Source organism: Stegodyphus dumicola, chromosome X2, assembly GCF_044657685.1.
Source record: "Stegodyphus dumicola isolate Sdum_Otavi_A_Nest chromosome X2, ASM4465768v1".
Taxonomy (NCBI): Eukaryota; Metazoa; Arthropoda; class Arachnida; order Araneae; family Eresidae; genus Stegodyphus; species Stegodyphus dumicola.
This window is the reverse complement of record NC_140781.1, coordinates 177,489,039-177,511,418: the sequence shown is the minus strand read 5'-3', so window position 1 is coordinate 177,511,418 and position 22,380 is coordinate 177,489,039. Positions and strand designations below refer to the sequence as shown.

General features: G+C 32.5%; 1 protein-coding gene across 2 annotated transcripts in view; it reads left to right on the top strand.

Moving 5' to 3' along the window:
* Nucleotides 1–12,564, top strand: part of LOC118185833 (uncharacterized) — a 36,619-nt gene extending 24,055 nt beyond the window's left edge. For both annotated transcript variants that reach the window (XM_035355747.2, XM_085809436.1), the window contains exons 5-6: nt 4,584–4,766; nt 5,400–12,564. In XM_035355747.2, coding sequence (XP_035211638.1) covers nt 4,584–4,766; nt 5,400–5,449 — 233 coding nt within the window. In that variant the 3' untranslated portion in view covers nt 5,450–12,564. The remainder of the gene's footprint in view (nt 1–4,583; nt 4,767–5,399) is intronic.
* Nucleotides 12,565–22,380: the final 9,816 nt, after the last annotated feature.

The following is a 22,380-nucleotide window of genomic DNA, read 5'->3' as shown; positions in this document are numbered from 1 at the left end:
ATAGTATTAAAGATCAGGTTTTCAATAAGAGTAAAACAGTGTGATAGTAGCATCCATCCTCTTGGGAAAATATTTTATTCCATGACAAGCTCAGAAAATTCTTTCTCTTTTAAATTTTTTCTTTGAATTCTTTCTCTTTTAACGCCTGGCTCTTCAGGTGAGCTGGGAGCTGAAGAGCCAGGCATTCAAAATTTTGTATGATGGACATGTAGTGTTTGCAACTGCCATGTTTCACTGTAATTACAGTAAAAAATTTCTTGATTATCAACTGTCTCCATGTTTCATCAGTGTTTATATTACAGTACGTCAAATCTTTTAAAACACAGGAAAACTTAGATTTGGAAATTCTTATGCTATTATGCATGCTTAGATGAATATATTATGGTAGTGCAGTCAAATACCAAAAATCCGGATTGCCTCTCAGAATATAAACATTCAGTTTATAGGTTTCGGAAACCGTAACATTGAGTACGAAATATGGAAGAAAAAAAATACTTAACCGAATAATGATGTCATAATTACCGAATAATAATGAGTCAAAACGAAAATACCAAATTATTGATGTAAATAAGTTTTAAAAAAATAAGATAAAATAAATAAGTTTTTCCCCCTCTAATCTGCATCGAGGTAAAAAAGCAGACGATTCACTCAACTCTTTGTTCAAGTTCATGATTCACGTTGTTGTATTTTCTGAGCTTTGTTATTTCATTTCACGAGATTGTTTAGCGCTGCCTTTTTTTTATCCGGATATTTTGTGGACAAATTAAGAATATTTTAAATTTCAGCCCTTTTTAATACAATGACAGATAAGAAACGCACTCGTGATTTTACTCCTTGCAACGTTGAAAAACGTAAACTCGTTGCATTGACGGTAACGCAAAAAGTGCAAATTCTGCAAAAGATTGAAGCAGGGGCTACTCCTCGATTTATAGCAGAATGGTATGGAATTGCAACACAATTGTGTATAATATACACAATAAAAAAAAAAATAAAGAAAAACCGTTTAAATTTTACAGCAACAGTGATTCTAACACCCGAATCCAAAAATCTTTGCATGAGGCGAAATCGGCAAACCTCAATGCTGTGTGCATATAATACAATGAATAGTATAATAATTTTATATATGTAATAATAATTTAATGCATATAATAAATTATTGCAATAATGTATATAATAATTTAATTAAATGTATCTAATATGCCTTATTCATTTTGCACTTTTAGTCCGAATATTATGCTTTCTTTTCTGTCCTAAAATCCGCACAACCTCTGGTCCCAAGCTTTGCGGATTTCTGGAATTTAACTGTACTAATATTAAGTTGTGAGGGTACATTTCCATTAAAACCCTGCTGAGCATTTTTGCTTATTTCTTTCTACATGCCTTTGGCTCTATGCTCGATGAACTGGAATGATTAAGAACACAACTAGGAAACATTCTCTGCTTTCTGGATAGAATTGTCCAAAACCCATTGTGAAGGAAATTGAGGACTTTTGGGGGGTGCATGTGGGAATAAGTTTTCATCACTTTCCATAGTTTTCTTGCATCCATTGATTTTTTAAAATTAGGCTAAGACAATGAGAAATTGGCACATACTTCTGTCATGTAATTATTCAACCAACCATTGTGTTTTGATTAACTTAAAATAAGCTTTGGTTAGCAAACGTCAATGTACATTAACATCTGACACTTTAAGTGAATGAATCTTGCAGCAGTAACAAAAGCATTGTGTGTTTCAACAAATTTTGTGTTTGGAACATATTTTTTGCCCAGCAGAAATGAGGGCTGCATAGCCATTTTGGCTTTCAGTTGCATTTTAATGTCATTTCAGATACAGTCTTTTTTTTTTTGTGAACACTAGAAAAGAGGCAGTCGTATTTCTTCCACTTAATCATCTCTCTACAAATCCCAAGTGATGCAGAATCCCCTGAAATCCATTGTGAATAATGATTATCAAGGCAATTATCTACAGGAAAGAAGCTAAATCAAATTGTAACACCTGGCACCAGAAAATAGGCCAGAACAAAGGTGCTGAGTGGTATAGTTTTAACAGAAAAGTACCTGGGCAAGTACATTCATATTACTACAGATTCGTGGAGATATCTTCAAATAAATTGCTCCACTTGAGTGGGAAGAAACTGAGAAGTTATTGCGGTGGATAAGAATACACAACAAAGCTAACATTAAAGAACTCAAGAATGCAGATAAATATAAGGAAAATTCTCCACAACATTCAAGAAATATCTTAATATCACTCACATTGTAAACTTGGCTTATTCTGAACTGCACTAATCTCTGAAATAACTCGGAACAGGACACTGACTACTGGCTGTCAAGAGCTGTATTGATATAATGTTGCATGGCTTTTTGGAAGCTTCAGGAAAAATTTATTCTAGAGCTTCAAAAATGCTCCCCCTCTCCCTTTTTTCCCCCACAGAGGTGCCAAATGTTGCAAAGGCACATCAGGAGAATTTCTGCCTCTACATCAGATTCTACTTGAACTATTTTCACAGTTTAAAAATTGTTGGATTCAGAATCATAAGTTTTACTGTTCTGTTCAAGAAATAAACATAGTTAAATAAATACAGTACATAATGTAACAATACACAAAACAACAATACAATAAAATGAACTCAGATATTTAGAGACAATTCCATTCACATTAAGTATGTATAAATAAAGTGCTTTTGACATAATTTAGCAATATGTCATTTTTTTATTGCAAATTTGACATAATTTACCTTTTTTTGATTGCACAGTTTTTTGAAGGTTATCAATAGTTGCAAATTCATCCTCAGATTCGAGAAAAGCTTTGAATATTCCAGTAGCTTTTTCCTCCTGTTTTGTTAGTAATTATTTGGAAAGATTTGTTTTTCTCAGACTTTGTAATAATCATTCTCAGACAGTTTTCTCATCCTTTACAGATTGTAAGACAGTGATTTATGATCTCTACAACTATTAACATTCTGTGCGTGGCCATGACTAAAATAATGCTTGATCAGGAAATAATGCACTTCAACTGCTGTAGATGCATATTAAAACACTGAACTGCTCTGTATCAGCTCATTGCAGACCTTAAATAAATAACTCATAAGTTAAATTGCACTTCGAGGGAGAGTACTGTGAAACATAGTAGATTAAATTCACATCCAAGACTCTTGTCATAGCATTTGTGACACTGAATCCCTGTAAAGAGTATTTCTAATCGAATTTAAAAATTGGAGAAATGAAAAAGGTCCTTGCAAACCCTTGTGTGTATTCTCAAGTTACAAGCTATAGCAAATAAGAGAATATGGAAAATGACCTTTTTTTTTAATTAAAATACTACTAAAGGATTTTAAATCATTACATTCAAAAACTAAACCTCTTACAAAGTTTTAAAGCACTTACAAGTTGGCTGTAAGTAGGATGGCTAGGGATTGGAGGTTAATCACTTCTACTAAATTCAAGTTAATATGTGTTTAGTAAGGAATAATAACCATTTTACTGCTCTCTGCTATAAGTATGAGACTTCTTTTTTCTGCCTTCAATACTGCGGGTTTGAATTCAGGGGAAAATTTCTGCAGTGAATAATAATGTGAAACTTAATGTATCATGATTGATGAGATTTTGTCTTCTTTAGCTAGTGGGAAAACTAGGACAGTAACATTAGCTTCAGTATAAAAGTTGAAATATTGTTAAATTTTATAATAAAATGTTGATGCTTTTATTATGATATTCTTGGTAATTATAAATGATTCTTAAAGATTGCAAGTGTTTAAAAGACGTAAGTGCTAAATAGTATATTTTTTACAGAATGAATACAAAATAATGTTCAGCTCAAATGTTAAATTTAGATATTAGAAACAAGAACTCGTATGTAAGCATGCTAAAACTTTCTCAAACGAATTGTGAGTGTTCTGAAAATAGGTGGGCAGTTAATGTTTTTGTTTATTCCATGGATATAATTGAAGAAAAGCAAATGTTTTGCTTTACTCAAAAGCCAGAGACTGTGTGGAAAAAATATTTGGCTAGTTTTTATTTAGAAATTTTATTGAGCACTCATTTTCTTATGTTTGAAATTAGTTAAAAATATCTTTTTTTAAATTAAATAAATCAGTAACTTTTTACTAGCATTTCTAAACGGTAATTCCTAGCACAATGTGACATGCCTTAGCACCAAGTTTTGTTAGCCAGCAGTGAGGTTATGTATAAATAAGTATGAAATTCTAAATAAATTATCCATGCTGAACTTTATGTATGAGAAATTTATAAAGAAATGTAATGTGTTTTAGCATTCATTATGACCTGAATTTGCAAACCGGTTTGGCTTTTATTCATACACTTGCTTTGTAATATTTTCAGCCAGCAATTAATGAGGTGTAATCGCTGAGATTGCAGCAGATATGTTTCAGAATGTACTGAAATTTCACCCTATAATTAAGCATTGCATATGCTTAATGTGGCAATTTCAGATTTAATTTAGAATAATGTATCATCTTCAATTGCAGTAATTTAAAGCAAATAATTAGTGTGGGTTAAATTATTAAATTAATTTTATGTATACACGTAAACATACTTTCATAATTTTTTCCTTATTTTTTAAGTATGCAAATACAATAAACAAGCTCTCTGGGGTGAATGTGATCCTGCAACTGGTAAGAAGACCAAAGTTCTAGTTTTAAAAAGTGGAAATCCTCAAGTTTGTGAACCAAATAAAAAGATCACTAAACCATGCCACAAAGGTTCTGGCCATGGTGGTCATAAAGGAGTCAACAAAGGTCGTAAAGGTAATAACATATTGCATTTTCAGTATTATTAAGAAGTCAGAATGTTTTTATTCTTATGTTCTGAGTTGGATGCCATTTTATATGTATTGAGGAAAGTCTTAATATTAATATGACTCAATTTTCTGAAATTCACTTTATGATGGATTAAAGGCTCTAGCTAAAGGCATTCATATTTAGTGCCAAGGTTTACAAACCAATTTTTAATCTGATTTTTCTTGTTCTTCAGGAAGAGAATTTTCAATTATAAGACTAAATGTGACTGCTGTAAAATTTCCTTTAACTACAGAGTCTCATCTTGACATAAGATAAATTATGTATAAATAAAGGATTCTGATAGCTAGATTCCAAATGAACCCTTATGTTAATGAAATTTGATGTAATAAAGTTCTGTTGACATATAAAAAAAAATAAGTGAAGAATTCATGAATGGACAATCAGTTTCTTTTCAAAGAGACAAGATGGAAATTTTTATCATATTCAGATGTAAATGCAAATAATTTTGCTATCAGAATTCTGTGAGTAATTATTTATCAGTGCTACTGATGTCTTCAATTAAAGCATGTTGTAATGCTATTGTTAGTGAATAATTTTCTCAAATTATTAAAAGTTTCTGTTATCTTTTTATACTTTTAGCTGATGATTATGGCGATGAAGATGAGACAAATGGAGATTTGGTCTTGTAAATGCCTGCTGTTTCCTTTTTTATTCATCAAATATCAGTGTTCTTTTTGTACTGTAATTATTGTGACATTAAGTGTTCAGCTAGATAGGTTAACTTTCCAGTAACTTGTAGTTTATGCTGGTATGAATGACTTTCTTCTAAATCTGCCTGTATATTCTGCTAGTCTTTCTAGAGTTATTTTTTTTCTTTTTCTTTTGTATTTTATTCTGTATGTGTAATTTTTAATTGTTCTCCCCCCACACACAAAATCAGTATCTTGAAAATTTATAAATGTTATCTGAAATTTGTTCACATTTTTAATTTAAAAAAATATTTGCAGCAGCTGTTTAAGTGTGAATGTCATATAACGTGTCAAGAATTTCTTTGTTTTGTGTGATTTTTTATTTTGTATTGAATGGTAGTGCATCATAAAATGTACTGACGTGTAGGAAATGTTTACTATGAGAGCAAGAATAATAATTTTAATTTATAGAAAAATGTCTAGTGTTTAAAAAAAAGCATACTTTTGAATGCTGTTTTGTTTTTTAATAAGTTTTTAATTAGTAATGTCCTATGTTTTTAACAGTTGTATGAAACACTTTTTAATCACATAGCTGTTATAGGAAATATTCACAAATGTTTGTAAAAGAAATGATGTGCTTAACACATTTGTTATTCTGATCTCATACATATTTCCTTTTTATCAAATAACCTGCAGTTTCTAAATATTATCTTGAATTACTTCAAAATACTTTAATACTGTTTAATTGTTGCATCTAATGCTCATGTTATTTTTTATTTTCATTTATGCATCTTGTTAAGTAGTTTGTTTTCTGTCATTTTAGACTCAATTGAAATTTAAGCATCCTGCGTTCAATTTTAGTATTGCATTGTGTATCTTAAACTGGACAACAAGAAGAACATAATTAAAGCTATTTCTGATTAGTTGAATTATAAATTTCATTTGAAGAATTTATAGAAATCCATGCATTGGTTTAGAGCAGTGTTTCTTAAACTCATGTGTTTCATGGAACTCGGGTATCTTTGGACGCTCAAGGTTTCAAGGGTACTTTTTTTCATAACATTCAACAAAAGCAACTAAAAAAAGCAAAGAAAATTAACAGCTGTAAATTTTTTTTAAAAAATAGAATAAGAATTAACCCTCACTTCCCCTTTACTAATCTTGATGTATGCAAATACAACAGTCCAACGTGGCAAGTTGCAGTGGCTCCATCAGAACAGTATTTTACTGCAGCTGCACTGAGGAATCAGGTGTATTTCTGGTGGGAGTGACTTCCGAGCTCATTTCTTTATTGATTGCTACACATGTGAAATTCCTCGGTTTCAGGGGAATCTCATATACTTGAATGTGAAAGTGTGTGAGTAGCCAGGCATAATAGTCACTTATTGATGTGTGTCTTATAAAATATGTTTTGATCTTTTTTTTGTGCATATTGATAATCTTTATTGGTTCTTATAACATTACATCACACATACTTTTCCATAAGATTAGAAAAAAACATCTTGGGCATAATGTAAATTATAGGGAAATCCAACCATGATAACAAAGATATATTACATACAAGAAGAATCCACATAGTTATATTCTATCACACGCACCTTCTAACTCGTATATTCTCCTTTCACATCATCCACAGCAGGTGTTAAAGTTTGCTTGGTGAGTCGCTGTTGTTTATTAAATACCATGGTATCCAGAGCAGATGCAGAAGGGCTGTTATGTTCTGCATTTAATGTCTTAAAACCTAAAAATTGTATTTATAGTTTGTGTTTTATGTTCCACTGTTAACAATGTTGCTGATATAAGTAACTGCGTAAACTTCACTCGTCCTTAAAAGATACCTGTCATTCATTGTATTTGTGGTCTTAAAATACTTTTCGATATTTAGATGTGTGGTGACTAGAGAGGTGTCTTAAAAAGAGGCATTCTAAAGTGTACTACTGCAGAACTTGATGCTTCTGTTTTAGGCTCAATAACCAGCTCTTTTGCTAAAGGTAATTAGAGTGATACAAATAAAATATTGCCTCAAAAGAAATTAGGCTACTGAATGCTTCTATAAGTGATCAACTCGGAGTGGTTACTAAAATACTTGGAAATAATGAATGTTATGTGGATGAAAGTTAGATCTCATTAGGGTTCATGTACATTAATACTAATGATCAGTGTATTACATACAGCTAAGTTCTCCCTAATAGCTGTATGGCTCCATCTAAAATGTGTCATTTGGAATCGTTTCATAGTGATGTAAAGAAAAAAGTTGAATTCTTCATTTAAAAGTGTGACAAACTCGTAAAAGTGTGTGGTTCAAACTACAAAAGTGAATGAAAAAGCAACTGAGGCTTTGTACTTAGTCAGCTGTCAGAAAGCTCAATGCCATTGTAAAATCAAGCTTCAAATCGCACAATATTAAAAGATAAACATTTATTTACAACTAATAAAGGGATTTAACATAAAAAAAACATGTTCTAAAAATGCCTAGTTGTGATCTGAATATACACGAAGCTAAAACAGAATTGCAAATTTATAAATACAATTTATGTTGCCAGATTCCTGCACTTGAATAAGTAAAGACTCATAAGTAGCATTTCTAACAGTGGTGAAGCATACTCAGAAAATCTTAGTAAACCTTTTACTGTGGAAATTTTAAAATGTACATTAGATGAAAAAAAAAAAAAGTAGTAGCTAAGTTCTCACCTTTTCAAATGACACAGTAGCTCCACATCAGAGGTTCAGCATATATATTAAATACTGCAACAGATTTGATACTAAATTTGACCAATGAGTCCAACTTTTATCCATAAATTCTAATATTAAATATATCTGCAATAAAGGGAATACCACTCATCTCATTTTAAATTTAATTTAAAAGACCTGTTTGAATATGTTATTTTAAGAACTTTTGGGCTAATTTCAAAATTACTTTTTGAAGCAAATAAATATTATTTAAAGTAATTGTTATTTTTCTTGCAAACAATTCATTTACAGAATGTTGCATTAAAACCATACTTTTGAAGCTAACCAAGGATTCCATGATAAAAGAGGGCATTAGGAAGGGTTCCACTTATCTAAAAGTTTAAGAAATGCTGTTTCGAAGTATCAAATTCTGAGTTAAACTTTTTATTTTTTTAGATCAAAAGATTGTGAGTTATATAAGTTTCTTACAACAATAAGAATTGTAGTTTGTTGCAGTGTTCTCAATAATCTGTTTTTGCAACATGTCACTTGTACTTTTTTGGCAAGATATATGAAAAAAAATTAAGGTGAAAGTTATTGCCACGGATACTTGCAGAACCTCCTGAAATATGTATGTGAATTATGTAGACATTGAAATGTTTGATGAATGATTTGAAAGCACAGCTTTTAGTTTTACTAGTAATTGGTAATTTAATTGCTACCATTCACAATATTTCAGATGTTATTATGTAACAGGTGGTAATTTTTAATTTGGTTATAGAGCTATGTATAATTTTAGTGTGTAATTCTAAAATAATAATGGTATCAATGTGGAATAATTTAGTAACCATTTATCAGAATTAGCTTGCTTCTGGCTGAGAATAGGGACAGAGTAAAACTTGAAATGTTATGAATACTTATTTCATTTTTTATATACCAAGCAGTGTGTGTGTGTGTGTTAAGCTTTCAATTTTTAAATGCAATTTCTACTTAACATAAATCATTAGCATAATATTCACGCAAATGATCATTTATAAGTTCAAGTAAACAGGTGTATACGTTGTATTTTACAGGATACAATTGCTGCTGTTCCAATTTATTGTTGATTTTGTTCATAAATGTCTCATAATTTTTTGTTAATCTTCTTAAGGAACTAATCTTTATGAAAGTATCAGTTTATGTTTCAGCGAGTATTCATATTTAGTTAAGTATTGAGTTTAGTATATGGAAAATGTTTTTCTAAGAACTAATTCCTTAAAGACTGTTGATCTGAGTTGCATTTAGTGCCTGTGAATGTGGTGATTATTTATATGCTGTGATTAAACATGTTCTTTCAAAATGAACCATTTAGGAATGCATCTATCCATTCATGTGCATATTTTTATTGCATTTATATAGACATTTTAATAAAACTTACTTTTTTAGATTAATTTCTTTGATGTTATTAAGGACTTGGCACATAATCCTTTGTTATTTTAAGTGTAATTTAATTCTGAATTGAATGTAAAAATTATGTTTTGGTTTATTCCTGAAGAAATCAACTGAGTTGCTAGATGTCATTGTTAAAACCTAATAGTATCTGTATTGATAAACTCCTGGAAGAGTCGGGAAGATCTCTGATCACTGTAGAACTGAGCTGGCTCAGAAATAAAAACTATTGTCCTGTCTTTCAAGGACACTGCTCAATTTGGAAAATTAAGTTTGTTAGTTGCCATAGGTTTGATTTTTATGGCCATTTAGAGTGATTTAATACTTAATAGCATTGTTTATAATTAAGAAGCTTGTGCATTTGTAGTTTAAAAGAATTGTTTTAGAATTTTTCAGTGTTCTTATGTAGTAGTCGTAACATTTTATTTGGTATGCTTTATGTGTCTTTGATTTTTTAATTCCTTAGAAGACTGTTGTTGGCATACAGATATTTATTGAACTCTGATTTACTTGAAAATATCATTTTAATGAATCAAGCTATAGTTAGGCCTTCTCACAGGGAAAATTCAAAATGCTCACTCGATGGCATGAATGATGGTGAGCAGTCATTATATTCTGTGCTGATCCCTGAATTCAAGCATTTAAGCAAACTATAAACATTTTATTTCGCAAGAAATGTGTTTAAAAATGTTTTGATCATCTTATTTATTAGTATTTCAACATTTTGTTGGCATGTGTTCTATACATCTGAGTAGGCTGTTATAATATTTCAGTCCTATTTAAGCTGCTGTTTCAATATAGTATTAAATATTTTGAATTTTAAAACTCTTTGAGTTTGTAATTTTTTCTCACAAATTTGTGTGGTGACCAAAGAAATTAATGATGTTCTGAGATAAGCAACTGTTGTGTATGCCCCTACCATTGTGTAAAATATAGTTCTTGTAATTGAGTCATTATTCCCCTCTCCCCTCCAAAAAAGTATGTTTCTGACTGTAATCTAAACTTATTTATTGACTTACACAAATTCAGACTTTCAGAATGATATTATTGTTAGTAATATCAACAAGAAAATATGTGCTGGTTTCCTTCAGAAAGCCTTTTGCTTAGGCAGCTAGCACTAGTGTGCTTTGAAAATCTATGTCCGAAAAAATGCAAATCAATGCAAGTGTTAAACACCTGAGTTTAATATTCATCACTTCCCTCAATTCCCTGCAGCATGATTTCTATAGTTCTCTTCGTACTGTTCGCTATCCTTCCCAGTCTCATACTCTGTGACCGGCATTAGCCAATGAATTTTTTTTCCATTATTTAAACACTTATCACAAAATGAATATTCTAATATCATTATCATCTTTTATTGATCATACCAAAATTTTTACCTCATTTATATAATTGTTTACCAAGACGTAATGTAATGTGAATCATCAGTTGCTTAAAATATTTCTTTTGTTTGAGCAGTGGCATGTGATTGATGATGTATGAATTTCAGTTTGTTTCTCACAGTCTCTCTTAGTAATATCCATGAATGAGAACAGACTTCTGATATATATAAAGCATTCATCATTTGCAAAATCTTTTAAAATATTTAATAACTAGTTTTTATTACAAGAAAGAGCAATTATATATATATAAACAGCATTTAAAAGATCTGAAAGTGCTGTATTGTTTTAAATATTAAAGTCTGATTAAAATTACATGGTAAATTCACAAGCGTGTTAAATGCTAGAGTTGCAGTTGGAACTTCTCTTTGATAGCTGATAGATGCAATTTAGGGTCTTGTAGATGGTAATACTGAGATGAAGTTAGCCTTTTCTTGTTTCATTGTTCAGTGGTTTTACATTGAGCTGAATTAAAATAATATAAAAACCCTAAACTAAGTGAAGGAAGAATAAATAAAAACTTAACTCTTCCTCCCCTTTTTAAGATTTAATACTTTTTTTTTTTTTTTTTTCATTAGTGCTACATAATTTACATTTATTACATTGCTGAAAATAACCTTGACTAACTTGATAAATGATGCCCTTTTGACATAAAAGTATAGTTTAGGAAAATATTGCATCACTGCTAGAAATGTTCTCTCTCTCTCTCTCTCTCCTTTTTTTTTTTTTTTTCTTTCTTTCTTTCTTTCTTTCCATGAGTGTGTATTTGCATATCTTTATAATGGCCAGTATTATTTATAAACTATCTAAAGGTTTTATGGGGTAAATAATCTGAAGCATTTTATTCTGTAAATTTTTTTCAATGACTGTTTTCTTTAATAATTTGTTTAAGTAAAATTCAGTGCATTGAAGTTTATGTTTAATAAGAACAGTTAGAAACTGACATTTCACTCCGATATTGCAACTGTGAAAGTGAATGGAATCAGAATTATAAAATGTCTCATACATTATTTGTAGTAGTTGTATTTTAGTTGCATAATTCGCATTATAAAATTCAAGACTTTGTTGGAAATAGATACATAATGGCAGATAAAATTCAAGACTTTGTTGGAAATAGATACATAATGGCAGACATCTTTCTCATTATAATACAAACCATCATTCTTAGACTTTATGACAGCTGTGTGAAGCAGCTGTATGGATAACAGTATTAAAAGTTTCTTGTATAACCATAACTGTTAAAAAATTAGTGTATTGGCTGCTGTTCATGGTTATTTTAATCTTATCCCTCCCAATCTGTGGATCTTAAATGCTTCGTAAGTTATGAATATTATTAAAGAAAACTGTATTTGTGTATCCACGTTCTTGAGTTAGACAAACAAGTTGTCATGAAAGAATAAAAAGAAGTGCAAAAATGTTTCTAATGCTGTATTTTACACAATGATTTTGTGCATTATTTCGAAAGTTAGAAAAATAATCTTTATTTTCTGTATGTCTCTAGTGCCAAATTTTCAATTAATTGGTCGAGTGCCAAATTTGATTAATTTATATTTCTGATGTATTTGGTATTTTCATACAAGTTATTTTTTTAATTATTATTCTTTTGGAATTTTTAATAAAGTCTTGGTTATCTTTCAATTGCTTTGTGTATGAATTTTTAATACTTAAAGAAATCTTAACATAAACTGCATGAGGAGGTATAGTAACTTGCATTAAAAACACAAATGATGCATTATAATTAAATTAACGGTATATAACAATCATCTGATTTTTTCTTTTGGCGTGTGATGATGCACACTCGTATATGTCCTTCTCGTCCCACAATTACTTTTTCAACCACTCCCATATCTCAGAGTAACATTAGTTTAGGTCCTTCTGCTAACAAATTTCCCATTCGAAGGTTATTCTTAGTTGTAATCAGGAAAGCTATAAGTGTTTCTAAGGTGTTTTGTTTTATATGGGCGCAACCCTTCCAACAACAAACGACATGAGCGGGCTGTGCCCAAATAAAAACAAAATTAATTTAGCAGCTTAACAAAAAAAAAAATAAATAAATAAATAGAATAGAATAAAAAACAAGCAGAAAAAATCACATTTAAAGAACGCCCCGGAAAGCTAAGCCTGGGAACCGAGTAACATAAAAATTAGCATAATGCAAAAATAATGAAATTATAAAAACGACCGTGAGAACTCTTCCCTACGGACCTCAAGACATCACAGAATAAAAATAATAAAATCAAAAGAAAATTGGGTTAATAAACTAAACAGAATAACACTGCACATAAAAACACAAAAACATTTAAGCTGTCCCTGCACCTTTGCACACAAAGTCTTTCTCTCCTGTTAAGGGTAGTTTCTATAAATTGAACGCTTTCAGTATGTTAGCTCGATCAATCAGAAATACAGATCACATGTTTATGAGAATTGATGACTTTCATAATGTCTTGTGCAAATTTTACTCCTTTTTTATAATTTTGAATCATTTCTCTTACATTTCCGATTCCATGTAAGGCTCTTACCCCCGGTGAGTGTACAACTTTCAATAAAATGAATGCAGTCACCGTCAGTATCACATTCAAGACATAAATTTACCCCCTGGAGGTGGAATCTCTGTAAGTACATAGGAAAGCGTCCATGCCCTGTTACTAATTGATTATAGTCTTTATCCCAAAATATAGGCATATTCTTATTAATTATTATATTTGGCAAGGCTTCTGATTTTCTAGGAGACACATTCCATTGATCAGACCAGGTTTTATACATGTGATCTTTCATTTTGCTAACTGTAACTTTTTTAGAATCTTTTAGATCATCATCAGAGATCTCATCCCCCAGGGCAGCCTCCTTTGCCAGAGAATCCACCCTCTCATTCCCAATGATACCAATATGGACCTTTACCCAATGAATATTGATTGACATTTTATATTTTAAATTCATATAATCATTTTTAATTTTATTCATGATATCATTTTTATAGTCCAGCCGAGAGAGGGCGACAAGTGCTGAATAGGCATCTCTGTATATATGAACTGTACATTTATAGATCAAAGTGGATTTAATCCATTCCAAGGCTTTATAAATTGTGTATAGCTCTGATTGATAAACTGAATTATGTTTATCCAGTATGTATTTTTGATAATGTATCTCCAAACCATAAAAATATATGACAAACGCACATCCCACACCTCCCTTGAAACCGGACCCATCTGTATAGATTTCATATTCGCTGGTAGGCAATACATTGCAATCAAATAAAATACCATGTCTCTGTCTTGGATGAATCGAATTATTGTCAATTTGGGCAAATGTGTTGCTCTCAACCTGGATTCCATCCAGAATAAGAGCTTTCTATTGAATATTGTAATAGTATTGTAATAAGAATTTATTGTTTATAATGAATGGAGAGAGGGGGAACCCTGGCCAAAATACATGCAACTTCAGATGAAACTGTTCTAGAGCATCTAGTGATAATCAGAAGCCAGCCTCTTTGTATTGAATCAATCTTGGTTCTCAACCTGACAAGCTCCGATACCGTACATAATCTTGGGTATAATAACATTGTCACACACATTTTTCAGAATATCACTCTTGACCTGTAAAGTATTAACATTAAATTGAATACTGTAAAAATTTAAGATCTTGTCGGTTTCTCTATGGATAGTCTTAAAATGTTCTATAAAAGTTAGTTCTTCATTCAGTGTGACACCCAGATATTTAATTGTACTATAAAATTGTATGTTTTTGTCATGAAATTTGAGTTTTGGATTCCTTACTTTTTTCCCTTCTTTTGGGAAAAAAATTCCACAAGTTTTATCCATGTTAAATAAAATATTTTCTTCTTTAGTCCAACTATTTAGAACGCAACCCAATTTCCTGAAATGAGACTCAATCTTATCCAAAGAAACATCATAGGTCTGCGTAACAATAAGTGGAAATATTAGGTATATTTAAATCCTTGAGCAAATTATTTACAATAAGACCCCAGAACAGGGGAGCGCTACAGGAGCCCTGGGGACAACCTTTATTCATGGCATATTTAATGTTGAATTCTTGAAGTTCTCCCTTGTAGACCAAATACCTGTCTCTGAAGTAATCCTTGACTGTGTCAAACATTTGACTTGAAACATCAAGTTTCTTTAATGTGTAAAAAACAGAAGACCATTTTACTGTGTCGAATGCACCCTGGACATCAAACGAGACCAGGGCCACATGATAAAGTATTCATTTATATCTTATTTCTTCAACTACTTTATAAAGTGCAAGATCTGCCCTTACGAAAGCCATATTGGGAGTCTCAGATATAATTTTTGCTATAAATAACGAATTGAAGTCTATTAGTTTTCAGTATTTCAAGTAACTTACCCATAATATTCAGTAAACATATTTGTCTAAATTTATCATTTGTTTTTGGTATAAGAATCAGTTCTCCAGTCTTCCATGCTTTAGGAAATGTATTTAGATTTAGATATTTATTGTAAAGAAATAGCAATAAGGAAGGGCAGGATAAATATAATGTCTTAACAATAGTAACCCCGATCCCGTCCGGCCCCAGGGCAATAGCAATATCAGTTTCAGTGTATGTAAAGTCCTGTTCTTTATTAACCTGGGATTCATGTAGAGTACGTTCAAACTCAGTGTCTCTAAAGTTTTCATCCAAATTCAATGTCTTTTACAAGTCCTCTACAGTGGTCTTCCAATGTAATATCTTCCTGTCTTTTATAGAGGATGGTCTTTTTTTCTCCTTTTCTCTTTGGCAGTTTTGTAGAATTGATCATAATATTCTTGGCTTTGCAGAAATAATCTCTGCCTAAATTCGTACTTTGTCCTTTTTATGGTCTTTTTGTATAATACCAAGTATTTTTTATAATTGCCTTTCCGTGTTAATCTCAAAGACTCTGACAGACCCGGAACCTGACTGCTTTTCCTAAAGGCTCTAACCTGATGTTTCAATTTCTGAAGAGTCGGAGTCCACCACGTAACATCATTATCTTTTCTCCTGGTTTTCACAATTAGTCTTCTTGCCATCTCCCTCTGAATACGCATATTTTTCTAAGGTGTAGCAAACATTGCTCTTTCCTCTTAATCCATGTTAGATTTAAGAGCATAGATTGGTAAAGCTTCAGTCTGGTTAAAAGTTTCTTTGTCTGGCACCTTCTTGGCATTACCAGAATAAATCACCTTCCAGTTCCCTCTTTTCACAATAAAATGTCATAATTTCCAATACTGTATTTGAAACTGTTTCCGCTCATGAGCCGACCCTTTCATCCACCACAAACAAATTTCTGAGTCTGTCCACAAAACAAGCTTGCCTACCAAATCCTGAAACAACACTCTCAATAACTATTTCTCTAACCTAGATGCGACTGGAGCTCCCATCAGTTCAAACCTGAGGAGGGACAACTTTAATGGCAATATCCTATTCTTTGACATTATAAATAGGGACACCTCCCCTTTTACTCTCGCATTTAAAATATGCTACCATTCCCTAAGCAACAACCGACGAATCACAAATTAAATGAATTTCAATTGAATGTATTATCTCTTGCATTACCGGAAAATGATACCTTCGTATTTTCACCTCGCTCAATCCCTTAATCTCCATGCCTGTTTCTCCACTTGTCACTCCCAATCAGTCTGCCCCTCTCTCCCATATTTCTGAATAAACTTCTTAATTCGAACACCAAACGGTAAGAAAAAACCCATCCCAATACCTTAGCTGCTGTATGTACTACTGATATCTTAAGTGTTTTGCAGGAATTCTAAACTAGTGAACAATGATGTAATATCTATTCTCAGTTCATCCTCTTCCAGATTAACTGCAATACCTTTTATTTACTGTTTTTCTCACCCTTATCAACACACAACCCAGCCTGATTTCACAATTCATAGAACTTTTGAGAGTTAGTATTTAATTTCCTTAAATTAAAACTTGCATCACTTAAAATAGATATTGCTTCGGAAGAAAGATTAAAAGCTGACTCAAGATTATCCACTCCGTGACACAAATCATCAGCATACAAAGAGTCGTGAAACATCTCGAAACAGTCTTTATTCGTTTTTGAATATTTTTTAATGTAAAACTTAATTGTGGCACTAAGCAGAAAGGTTGAACAGGAACATCTATGTCCATAAGAGAGTCATCTTCATGAACAGCCACTGTGAACTGGACCAAAAATTCTTAGGATTTTAACACATCACCCTTAAATTTCTGTTATGCAATACGAGGGGATTTTATATTACAAGTACCATTGTTTTCTTTAAATTCTGGAGTAACACCAACAGTTTCGGGTTTATTTGATTTAGCCAAATTCTTTAAGTACATATTTACTCGTGATTTACGCCTAATAGATTCATTGTTTTCCATCTCTGTTTTTAAATCCTGATCTGGACTATTGCAGAGACATCATCCATATTCAACAACTTCTCTCTCTATTAACCACTTGCGCTAAAAAGACGTGCCACGCACGTCAAGATGCTTTTGTCTCAAACCGCGAGCGACGTGAACATCACGTCGATAGGCATTTATCGCAAAAATGGTGTGTATTGGTGTATTGAGAATACGGCAAAGCACACTAGGGCTATCTGCCTAAGGGCAGGGATGCCTTTCGTGGAGGACTTTCTAAGGGAAACTGGCTCGTATACACGTTACACATGGGGAAAACCACGAAAACGCCCATGCAGCCAGCCCGTTCGCGGGATTCGAACCTCGGACCAAACTACCAGTGTTCAGCGATTTTGCCGCTCGGCCGCTGGTGGGCTTATCGCAAAAATGAAAATAACGTGGTGCATACGTCTCGTAACAACGAGATTGTTTATGTTTAGGCAGAGTCGTAGCTAGGGTTTTCAGCGCCCACGGACAACTGAAGATTTCGCGCCCCCTACTGCTAGCCAAGGATGGAAAACATTTAATTATAAAATGTCGTAACATCACTTTGGCGCCACTTGGATTCTGCGCCCGGGGACAGATGCCCCCTTGCCCCCTCTAGCTACGCCCCTGTGTTTAGGAACGTGCACGAACTCAGTTAATACACAATAATTTAATATGTTCATTATAATGTAGATTTTTTGTGGCAACAGTTATGTTTTTTATATATTGCTTTGAGCTTGATAACTCACGGAATGTTATTCTTTTTGTAATGTTTAGAATGCTAAATAAATAAGTTCGTTGTTAATTAAAAAGGTTTTCCCTGCGAAATATATTACCATTCGTTCGAAGTTATTAAATAAGTCAAGAAATTAATTTCAAACGGTTTATTTCTCGAGTTACAGCTCTGGATAGCACTCGCAGACGCGTAAATGAAACACTTTACCGCTTGTTATATTGTAGCGCACGGTACCGCAACCAAGTTTAGTCGTAGCGCAAGTGGTTAAACAGCAAGCGCTTCTTGTAAATTGTTTATATCACACTGCTCTTCAGAAAGATCATTGTTAATTTTCTTAATTAGTTACACTAGCTTTAACGGTACCTCTCATTTTTTGTTCTTAATTTTATCCATAGTAATCATAGCAATAATTTTAAATTAACAAATTACTTATCTCTGATGTGAAAGTGTGACTACATGAAGACATTTTCTCGGATCGCTGCACCAAAAAATATGATATAAAACTTAATCTGCATCTAGCCCGGTTGGGAATCCTTGATAGTTCAGGTAATTAAAACGCAACTTGGTCTCAGGTGCAGAAAATTTAATCTCATCACACTTCAATGACGAGATTGAGATACATTTGATAAATATATTTACAAGTTAAGTAAAAAAGTATTACTTGGCTTTTATTTTTAAAAACTATGCCTCTCACAACCTCTTGGGCCATTTTCCTTAGAAAGTAAACTTAAAAGAACATAATCACGAGAACTAAAATAACTTGCACTCGTGTGAAAAACCCATCGAGTGATGTATCGCCACCTTTTTTTTAAACTATTCCCACGAAACCACCAAACATTGATAGTTTGACCTGTGTCCATTCATATTCAGGCAGAAAGTTGGGTATATGGGTATTTTCTTTCACCATGTGTACTATAAATACATATGGTCTTTCCGTTTTAAAATTTCTCATGATTGCATGCTTCCTCCCAAGCAAATAACTCAGTATGTTTATATAATAATAACTTTACATAAGCTCCTTTTTATTATTAACGTTAGTGAGCGTTACACACCATTTTTATATTGGAGTATAGGGCTGCGTTCAGATCGTTGTATAAATGCCATAACTGGCTTAAACCGAGCTTCGTTGCTTGGTAACCAGACCTTGCTGCTACTTTCAGATCTGATAGAACTACAGGGCGAAGAGGTGGAATTATTACTTTCATTAAAACGAGTATAATATTGGAGATTATGAATTTAACAAATTCATAATCTCCAATATTTATATTCCACCGAACCGTAGACCAATTATGGCTGAAATTGAACATCTTTTGGACCCACGTTATCTCTCTTGTAGGTGGTGATTTTAATGTGAAACATCAATGTTGGAATCTTGGTGCAAGCAACAGAAAAGGTACTGAAATTTTCAATTTGATCCGAGATAAAAATTATATTATACATGCTCCTGATGAACCAACACATTTTGGCTACCATTCCTCCTCCATCATTGACTTTTCTTCTTTTAAATAACCTCAGTTACAATAGTCCAACTTCTGTTATTCCTGCTTTATCTTCTGAACATAATCCTCTCTTGCTTGAAATTAATATGAACTGCTTCCTTCTTGCATTAGGTCGCAGCATTGGAATTACCAATTGGAATAAATATTCTCAAATTCTGACTGAAACTATACCAGGAAATCCTTGCATTAGCAGTAAAGAAGCTTTAGACACGGAAATTCAAAATTTTACCAACAGTATTGTTTTAAGTTCTGCTACCAATAAATTCATCAGTAATCACCATTTTTTCCTCTTCTGAATAATATTAGTGAAAATATTAAATATAAAAATTGCATCCGGAAATTATAGCAATATAGCCCTGGACCACTTAATTTCCCCTTTCTCACTTCTCCAAGAATTGTTGTGGATTTTATCAGCTGTTTAAAAACTAAAGAAGCTGCTGGATGTGATGGCATTTCTTCCAAAGCACTCAAGCATCTTCCAATTAATGCAATTACGTGCTTAACTAAAATAACTAACCCAGTTATCAAGATCTCTTACTTTCCAAAAGAATGGAAACATGCAGTTGTTGTTGTCTTCCCTAAGCCTCATCAAAGTTCTACATTTCCTCAAAATTATAAGCCTGTCAGTTTACTTAATCAAATTTCTAAAATTGCTGAAAAATGTATTCTGTTTTATATTAATCGAATCATGCCTCCTTATACTCCTGATGAACAATTTGGATCCAGACATCTGCACAGCACCCATCATCAGCTTCTCCGCGTTATCACTTACATTACTGATGGATTCAATTGCAAATTTCCTACCGGCGCAATTTTCTTAGATATTGCCAAAGCTGTTGACAGAGTGTGGCACCAAGGACTAATATTCAAATTAATTCGGCTCAATTTTCCGAACCACTTTATTCGACTTATTGCCTCTTACCTCAGAAATCGCACTTTTGCTGTCAAAATTGGATATACCCTCTCTACTACAAGAAATATTACTGCAGGTTTCCCTCAAGGCTCCGTTCTCTCTCCTTTTCTTTACAATATATATACTCAAGACATACCAAAAGAATCTCATATTACTATCGCCTTATTTGCCGACGATACCGCTATCCTAACTCAAGCTTCAATAGTCAAATACTGTACAAATTTTTCTACAAAACTATTTGGATCTTCTTGAAAACTGGATGATGCTGTGGAGAATTGCCGTTAACACTGACAAAACCAAAGCTATTATTTTCAGAAAAGGATAAACAAACTTCCTTCCGCCTAATCCCATCTTCTTTGACGACGAAATTCATCAGCAAATAATATTTTCTCTAAAAAGTGGTCATATGAATGTAAAGCTTTTTAAGATTTTAAGATATTTAAAAATCTCTAGATGTTTAAAAACTGAAAAAAAAATTCTATCTAAAGATCATAAAACAATACGTGAATTAAAATAGAAGAGAAACACGGCAATGTGACAATTAAAATCGCAGTAACAACCTTCTATTTAGCGTACGTATGTTAAAACACTCAATCGATTTCGAGGGCAACTAAAGGTCCCTCCTCATCAGGAGAACGAAATTACTAGAAAGGGGAAAAAGAAGAAAAATAAAGCATTGGCAAAGGAATCTCAGAAACACGTGGTCGTTATCAGCACACACATGGTCGTAACCGAATTTTCAATCAGATTTACACTGGCCGCCTACTTTTACTGAGCCTGGCTATCTGATCAAACCTATAATACATAGACTAAAACGCAAACAAATCAAGGAAGTCAAAAATTTGGGAGCGAAGGGCAACTGCACCTTCACGCATCAAGACTGAACCTCGAATAAAGGGAAAGTATCCTTTCCTTTTTCCACTATTGCCGTGTGTAGCTTGCGGATAGCAAGCTGCATACCGACTGGCATGAATTAATAAGTACACTGCAGGTATACCAAATGCATGAGTCCTGGGAATTAAAGTTGCGAACTATGTTTATTTGCAATCGCAGACCAGGTTCCTGGGCAGCCATACAAGTAGTAATGCATTGCGCACGCGCAATAGCAACGCTTGTCGAGACATGTACCAGAGCTTCGCAAGGACGGTGCAAACTTGTACTATTTCTGCTTGCACGGATTTGTTGAATTCGTCAGTTATAAGCACGAGTGTCAGAGACAAACAATGCATTTGTTTTCAGAATTGTGAGAAGGAAAAAATGAGCAAAAATTTTCAAAAATATAAGTGGGTAATTAGGCACATAAAAATTAAAGTGAAATCTGCTTTAAACTTTGAGAAAAGTGAGTTCCCCCCCCCAATTAAAATATCCTTTTTGTAGATCAGATTGTACAGAGACGCCGATCATATTTACGATTCCGCGTAATTTTTAAAATTCAAAACGGATGAGTCTAAAAATAAGAAAACAGGTAGTTCTGCTAATTCTGTAGCTTCAATTTCGATTTTCGAATTTGGTGTTTTCTTGTTTTCTAATTTTAGCTTCACAACGTCAAACGTTTTTCTGATGGGTGTTTCACTTCCAAATGTAAATGCTGAAATTTTCTGTTCGAAAAATAGGAAGCTTCAACTTATCTGGGATTTCTTTTTTTTTTTTAATGAACGCATACTACCAATGTCAAACACTGCTATTAAAATTAGCTGCGTACTTATTCGGAGTATTACACAACAAGTGTGAAGCCGGATGCTTTTAATTTTATCCCATGAGAATACAGACAGAATTTGAGACTTTTAAAATTTTCTTTTTTTCTTTTAGCTTCTTCTCAGCCCGAAAACAAATAGAACGATTATGTTTGCGTAGCATTCCGAACAAACAACATCGCTTTTACATTTCTTTATGCGATGGATTTCAAGCATAAAAAACATCTTCCTTGCTTACGCAATAA